This window comes from Vigna unguiculata, chromosome 11, assembly GCF_004118075.2.
Source record: "Vigna unguiculata cultivar IT97K-499-35 chromosome 11, ASM411807v1, whole genome shotgun sequence".
In the NCBI taxonomy this organism is placed as follows: domain Eukaryota; kingdom Viridiplantae; phylum Streptophyta; class Magnoliopsida; order Fabales; family Fabaceae; genus Vigna; species Vigna unguiculata.
This window is the reverse complement of record NC_040289.1, coordinates 7,412,007-7,420,070: the sequence shown is the minus strand read 5'-3', so window position 1 is coordinate 7,420,070 and position 8,064 is coordinate 7,412,007. Positions and strand designations below refer to the sequence as shown.

The 8,064-nt window shown below is 28.5% G+C and overlaps 1 protein-coding gene across 1 annotated transcript; it reads left to right on the top strand.

Moving 5' to 3' along the window:
* The first annotated feature begins 886 nt into the window (after nt 1-886).
* Nucleotides 887-6,457, top strand: LOC114168189 (cytochrome P450 CYP72A219-like). The gene is made up of 5 exons (XM_028052927.1): nt 887-1,085; nt 1,564-1,781; nt 2,476-2,720; nt 4,759-5,146; nt 6,032-6,457. The coding sequence occupies exons 1-5, from the start codon at nt 938-940 to the stop codon at nt 6,455-6,457; spliced, it is 1,425 nt and encodes a 474-aa protein (XP_027908728.1). The 5' UTR covers nt 887-937.
* Nucleotides 6,458-8,064: the final 1,607 nt, after the last annotated feature.

Genomic DNA, 8,064 nt, shown 5'->3' with positions numbered 1-8,064 from the left:
TTCTTCAACACGATATGGGCTTGGTGATATTAATTTCGTGGTACAACACCCTTTCCCAAAACTTGAATCAAACTGTGTGACATAGCTGAGAGACGTTGTAAGAATGAAGTTCCACGAATTTGAGATTGTAGAATATGCTGTGTGAGAGTTAGAAGAGGAATAAGAGAAAAAAACTATAAAACAAAATTTATTAAAATTATATCCTTTTTAATTATTTGTTTATATAAATTATTTAATTATATTTTATTTAATGATATTTTAAATAAGTCTAGAGTATTGTTCCTGAGGTTTGAAATAAAACTTTGAACTTAACGACGATTTTAATTTTTTTTAATGATAAAATTAAATAAGCTTATGATAATTATGGGATAAAAAAGGACTTCATAACTTCTTCTTTTTTCTGTACCTGAAAGATACGATCCTATTACACGAGTTTCCATCTTACTCCAGTTGAGTAAAAATTATACAATATAATTTGATTTTTTGTTGTAAAATATATAATCTTCATCGTGTCTTATCTACACCAAGAACTATCCGTCAAACATTTCTCTAAATTATTTATAAAAGAAAAAGAAACAAAGTTTACAGAAAGCCGAGGTCGCTGTCCCATAAATTTCAACGATGCATGTCTTTGGTGTTTAAGCATATTAGTGTGTCGTTTGCGAAGTATTTGGAGGTTGTTCTTGTCCGTACATGTGCGTAAACATGCAGCGCCATTTGTTACCTTGTCGAGAGACTCTTCTCTGCTTCACTTTATATAAATATGCATACGTTGAACTTTCAACTATAGACACTTTTTACATCGGAAATGGAAGTTGATGCAGCAATGATGCTTGTTGGGTTTTTGGTTGCATTTGTTATCATATTCTTAACGAAAGCACTGAATTGGGTGTGGTTGGTACCGAAAAGGGCAGAGAGATTCCTCAGAAGACAAGGCATGAAGGGAAACCCATACAAGTTTTTCATCGGAGACATGAAAGCAATGGGCATCATACTGCATCAAGCACAATCTAAACCCATACAAATCGACGATGATGTTGCAAGTCGCCTTGTTCCATTTCAAAATCAATTGGTCAAAGAATGTGGTATTTCTTCTTATAATTAATACCTGGTATATAATTTTAGGGTTAAGTCATTCAATTTTGACGTAAAGTAAAATTTGTTTTTGTTCAAAATTTTTATAAGATTTAAAAAGTGATTTCTTATAAATTTTTATACCATTTCATACGTAAAAAAATTTAATATAATTGAGTAAATATATATATATATATATATATATATATATATATTAATTTTTAAAGTTTAAAAATCAAAATGTATCAAAATTTTAGATAAAAACAAATTTTAATTTTGCATCAAATTGAAAGACTAAAAATATATTTAACTCATGATTTTTTTAAAGTGAAAGAAGTTTTTAGCTCCCGAATTATATTGTGATTAGTAAATTTCACTTTTTCGGTGTTTTTGTACCTTAACCTTGAATAAATAATTATGATTATGATTATATGTATTTATATATTTATTTTGATGCTTAATCAGAAAAAAGGTTGATAAATTTTGCAGGTAAGAATTCGTTTTTCTGGTATGGGCCTAAGATTGCAGTGAATATTATGGAGCCTGAAGCAATAAAGGAGATTCTGAACATGATAAGTGACTTTCCAAAGCCAACCCTTAATCCACTTGTCAAGTTACTGATAACAGGACTTGTAGATCTTGAGGGAGACAAATGGTCAAAACACAGAAAGATCATCAACCCTGCATTTAATCTCGCTAAGCTCAAGGTTTTTCCTTTCTTTCTCAACATCTATTCTCAAACTTTCTTGCAAAAATTTCTTATTGTTTCATGATCTATGATCTGTGAAGGGTGTGTTATTAATCTTCCTGGAGCAATCTATTCTCTGAGGTTTAAGATTTTCAGGCAGGATACTATTATAGTGAAAATAGATAAACCCTAGATCAAAAGCTTCAAGTGCTTCCAATATTATTTTTAACTCATTAGAATAATTGTTAAAAAAAACTTTAAGTTTAACTCAACCTTATAAAATTTACTTGTAAAGTGAAATATGCATTTAATTATATATTGTGAATTGACCTTAGTTGGTCAATGAGACTTATAATACATTTTCTCATGTCGAGACATATACTTACGTGAAACTAGACATCAATAAGTGATTTGATAACAGTCCCATAGTGGGTGAAACAATAGACCCAACAAATAGCAAACTAACAAACTTTATTAGGATAGACACTCATAATTCGATATATCACGTTAAGACGTGGACTTTAAATCTAACTCAATTTTATAAAATCGAGTTGTAAAATGAAATTTGCACGTACTTTTATGCCCTAAATGTTCTCTTCCTAATCAAATTCAAGCACAAAAATGAAATCATTATTCGTTTTAACCCTAGTCCATTCCATTGAATATTTTTCACTCGATGTCTTCATCTTTTTAATGTCTACAATGTTTTGCAGCTTGTGTTGCCTGCCATGTATGATAGTTGCAACCAGATGATGAAGGAGTGGAAAATGTTAGTGTCCGAAACAGGATCATGCATGGTAGATGTGTGGCCATTCTTAAACAACTTGACAGCTGATGTGATTTCTCGTACAGCTTTCGGAAGTAGTTATGAAGAAGGAAAAATAGTATTTCAACTCCTAAAAGAACAAGCTCAACTTACGTCCAAGGTCTTTCAATCTATTTATGTTCCAGGGTGGAGGTATATAAATTATTAATTTACAATTTCATATATCTTCAGCTTTTTATTCCACAAAGAAAATACAGACATGGTGGTACTTCAATATTTCAACCCTATAGATAATAATTAAGGCTTATTGATGCAAAACTAAAATTGTTTGAAAATTCATTAGGACTGTCTAAACTAAAAATCTCTCTTTGCAAAAGAGGATTTTGAGAAGGAAAATGATGATTCCTATTTCATTGAACTTAATTGGGTTTCAAATTAGAGCATTTAGTGTCCTGGGTTTAGGATTTATTTTATAATTTTATTTTCTGAATAAGTCAGTTATATATTGTTCCTTATTTCTTAGATATTGAGTTAAAAAAATTTCATGTTTCTTAATTAGAGTGAATATTTATCTACGGAAAATAAATATTAAAAATAAATAAGATTACTTTCACTTGAGCTGATTTAATAAAGTTTATTTTTAATATTAGTTTAATTTGGATCGATCCTTGATTGACATGTTCAATACCCATTTCAAATAATGTAATAAAATAAATAAACAATTTCAATAGATCAAGGAGATGAGTACAAGTGAAGAAGATAAATGTGAATGAAAGAGATGAATATGAATTAAAATGAGTATGCATGAAAGAATTAAGAAGAAGAATGTGGACGAAGGAGATGAGAAATGTAGATGAAGAAGATGTACTTGGATGAAACAAATGAGAATGGATGAGATAGATGAGTGTTAGCATATTTATGAATATCGAACCTTTAGATAGAAGAGAATTTATTGTACTTATTCGATGTAAAGAACACACATAAATTCATGATATATAACTTAGCTGAGACTAACTTAAATAAATATAAATATTAAAAATATGTTAACACTAACCTTATTTATTTATTTTTTCTATTATTAGCATTTTATTAGCTGACATTAACTTAAATTAATAAAATTTTAAATAAGGTTAATCATTATAAGAAAATGTCTTATTAACAATCACTTTTAGTGATAAAAATTTTTAGTTAATAGTGACCAACTTAGATACTAATTTACAAAATAAAAAATTATTGGTTACTAAAATAGTCACTATTATGAATAAAAAAATATAATTGGTCGCTAAATTATCACTAATTAATTAAAGACTAATTTTAGAAACCAAATCCTTTAGTAGTAAAAACATCGGTAACTTATGCTTAGTGACCAATTATCTTTGGTAGTTAAAACTTTGGTAACTAAATTTTATAAACCAATTTAGAACAATTTAGAGACCAATTATAATTTTTTTATTCATAATAGTGATTACTTTAGTAACCAACAATATTTTATTTTTTAAATAGGTCAATATTATTAAAATTACATATTTTCTTATAGTAAATGTTGTCAAGTCGCTAATTTTGTTCATTTTTAATATTTATTTTAGGTAGTGTTCGTTAATATGATGTTAACACATTATTTAATAATTTTTTAAATAATTGTACATTTTTTAAACTTTTCTTGTTTTAAAAAATTAACTTAGTGTTGTTAAAGCTAATACTAGTCCAATATTAATACAAATATTTATTTATTAAAAAATTAAAAATAATTTTACACTTTTTAGTTTTTTTTAAACTAATCTTTAACATAGTATTAAAGTTAACTAAGTCAACCCTATTTGTATCAGAAATTGACTAACGATAATATCTAGAAGCTAAATTTATGTTTCTTTAGTGTTTCTTGCAATTTAAAAAGAAAAAATCATTAACATAAATAAGTAAAAGAAGGATGCCATATAGGTTATAACTTGATTTTTTTTTTCATAATGGGTTTAAAATTGTTTACTTTTTATTATATGATTTATTTTAACCTCCCATACTTTTTTGTATTTTTTTTTGTTTATTAATAAATTTTTGCATGTGAAAACAAATGATTATTATACTTTATAAGGATAGCTAAGATATGAAAGGGTATAATGATGTCCAATACGAATTTATAAGAAAAAAAAAAAAACAAAAGAAGGAAATGAATTAGAAAGCTAAATCAAAAGAAGATTCAAGTTAATATCATCATTCACTTTTCCATTGTTAGGTTTGTACCAACAAAACTGAACAAGAGGATGCAGAAGATTGACTACGAAATTGGAAAAGTACTTCGTGGAATAATCCAAAAGCAAGAGGGTATTATGAAAACATGCAAAACTTCAAATGATAACCTATTAGGGTTACTATTGGAATCCAATCAAAACGAGATTGAAGATGGAGGACTTAAGAAAGATGTTGGAATGAACACCAATGATGTAATTAACGAGTGTAAGTTATTTTACTTTGCCGGACAAGAAACAACATCAGTGCTACTAAATTGGACAATGGTGTTATTGAGTAGGTTTCCCAATTGGCAAACCCTAGCAAGAGAAGAAGTCATTGAAATTTTTGGCACAAAAGAACCAGACTATGATGGGTTAAATCGTCTCAAAGTTGTAAGTATCACTTTTTATCTTGAAATCGTTAAAAAGTATGACTAAGTTAAAAATATAATTTTAGAATAATTATAAACTTTATGTTAAAACGATATAACTTAACTTGAATATACAATATTATTTTTTATCAATAAAAGAATAAACTAAGAATATTTGGAGTATTCTAATCTATTTATACTTTTTACACCAATAAAAAATTCTAGTATTCCGTTTCTTTAGTGCATATTTTTGCACCAATCTAAACTACATAAAGTTTGCTCATCAAAACCTAAATGTTATGCCTGGATACAACATTCATGGATGTTTAAAACTATATATTTGTTCTTAATTTTTAAAGTATACATGTTTTCAATTTGAACTTATAGATGAAAAACATGGTGGATAGAATTTCGTACTAAAAATGGTCAATTAAAATTCTTGATGAATTATTTATTGATCAAATTAATCTTCATCTCATTAATAAAGGCATTAATATCTTAATGTCTTTATTTATTGTTTTCATTTCAATTCAACTAATTGATGTTTACTGTTTGAAAATCTAAGTTTATTTAAATTTTACATTGAGTAAAAGTGAGAAAGTTGAACATTATATAAAAATAAAGACTTACAAATTCAATGTCTTTAGATTTTGGGTTGTAGATCGTGTCAATTTCTTATGTATGCATTTGACTCGTATCTTATTGATATTATATCTCATTAATGATCCCTCCTCGAAAGATCTATTTGTGTACTACCACATCTCATTCAAATTTTTGTTCAATTTATTATCCACTAAAAAGTTGATACATTGATACTATTATTTTAAACTTTTAAAACTAAATGTTTTTCTTCTGAAAGAATGCTATTAATGTTAATTCATAATAGTTTCTTGTGTCATTGTCATAGGTCACAATGATTTTGTACGAGGTTTTAAGATTATACCCACCGGCTACCGTCATTACAAGAGTCATAAGGAAAGAAACTAAAGTTGGAGATGTGACTTTACCAACAGGAGCAATAGCTTCTATTCCAATTGCGTTGATACATCATGATTCTGAATTATGGGGAAGTGATGCGAAAGAGTTCAAACCAGAAAGATTCTCAGAAGGAATCTCAAAAGCAACAAATGGTAAAGTTTCATTTATCCCATTTGGATGGGGTCCTCGAATATGCATTGGCCAAAACTTTGCTATGCTTGAAGCCAAAATGGCTTTGTCTCTCATTCTGCAAAACTTCAAGTTTGAACTATCTTCCTCGTATGTTCATGCTCCAATTACAGTCATAACTGCTCAACCTCAATTCGGCACGAACCTTATATTACAAAAATTATAGTTTGTTAGCCTAAGAAAAGGTTTTTAATGCTTTTCTATATATCTTATGTTGTCTGGCTTCTTGCTACAATTTTATCTGGGACATGTGACTTGCAGCAAACAAAATCTTATTGCAAAAATCTATGAAATGTTTCTTCATATATTTTTCTTTATTATGTTTTCATTACAAATTATATAGGATAGTTTTTCCCTGGATATATTAAACTTCAAATATTTATAATGTAGTTTTTTGGTAAAACTTTGTCCGTACACAATGTCCAAGCTTCTTTATACAATTAAGGCTTTAGCAAAGAGGAAAGGAAATGAGGTTCTTTTATCTAATTGAGAAAACTCTCCTCTAAAATAGTCTCATAAGGAAAATAAGGTTCCGATTAATTCATTGTTTTTCGTGTTTAGAACCAAGGTTCTCATAATGTCCCCGTTTATCATAATAAGTTGAAGGATTATTCTCATGTATACCTTCTCTTCTTTTAAAAGACATGCCCATAATGTCCAAAAGGTTATAATACATGAATTATAGTTAATGTTAAACAGTGAATTTGAGAGGAAGAGGAGTTGCCTATAAGATTTTCGGCATGGAGATTAGGTGGAATCATGATAAAAATAAGTTTAGGAAAATATGTGGCGAGTGGGGAGGGTACAAAGATAACTGGTTTGATAAAAGTATAGGATGAAAGAGAGGTTTAGGAAATAAAATAAAGTTTTTGATTGATGAGTGGATAGAAGAAATGATTTTAGAGACATTTCCATTGTTTACAAATGTAATCTCCAAGGAAGGTACACTAGGGTATTTAAGTGAAGGGAGGCTAGTGTGGCTTCTGGTGTGTGAAGAAGAGAGTAGTTTGAGTGACAGAAGGTTATGGTGAGCAATTAAGCTGATGAAAGAAACAGATATGAGTACTTTATATAGAGACAAGGAGGATGAGTGGATATGAAAGGATGAAGAAACACAAGTTTACACCGTGAAATAAGTACATATAAAATTTAAATTAGGAAGAATTTTGGTATGATGTTTTTTCTTTCGGAAAAACTAAAGCTTTACCCTCAACTCAATATTTTGCATGGCGTGTAATAATCAATAAATTGGCAATTGCCGGAGGTTTTAACCTCCACTAATGGTTTTACCAGAAGTTTGCAACTTCCCTCTGAAATCTCCAATTGAAAGAAATCTCCAAATCCAAATGAATCCCTGAACCCAATTTGACAAATTATAAACCCTAAACTTATCTGATTAAAATTAAAAGGCCAGCACAATAAAATAACAACCACGTCATTCAATATTGCTTCACGTCACAGAACTGAACCACACTGGACATTTTTCCGTTAACTATTTAAACGGAGTTAAGAAAAAAGATCTAATTGAATGAAATTTACGAAAGGTAGGACCAAATTGAAAACAATTTCTAAAGTAGGATCAAACTGAAAAAACTTGACCAAAATTAGGACTAAATGACTATTTAATCCTAGTATTTAATTTAAGAAAGAAACTAATCCCACTTATTATTAATTTTGGTGGAAATTCGTAAAGCAGGTTGAGTTGCACAGTTTAACCAACTACCCACTCTATTACTCTAACACACCCACTCCATTATCATTTCTATATACTCT

Coding starts and splice junctions, on each gene's coding strand:
- LOC114168189 (XM_028052927.1), top strand. CDS start 938: ATGAAGGGAAACCCATACAAGTTTTTCATCGGAGACATGAAAGCAATG. Junction 2,721..4,758: donor ATTTATGTTCCAGGGTGGAG/GTATATAAATTA, acceptor TTCCATTGTTAG/GTTTGTACCAACAAAACTGA. Junction 5,147..6,031: donor GGTTAAATCGTCTCAAAGTT/GTAAGTATCACT, acceptor TCATTGTCATAG/GTCACAATGATTTTGTACGA.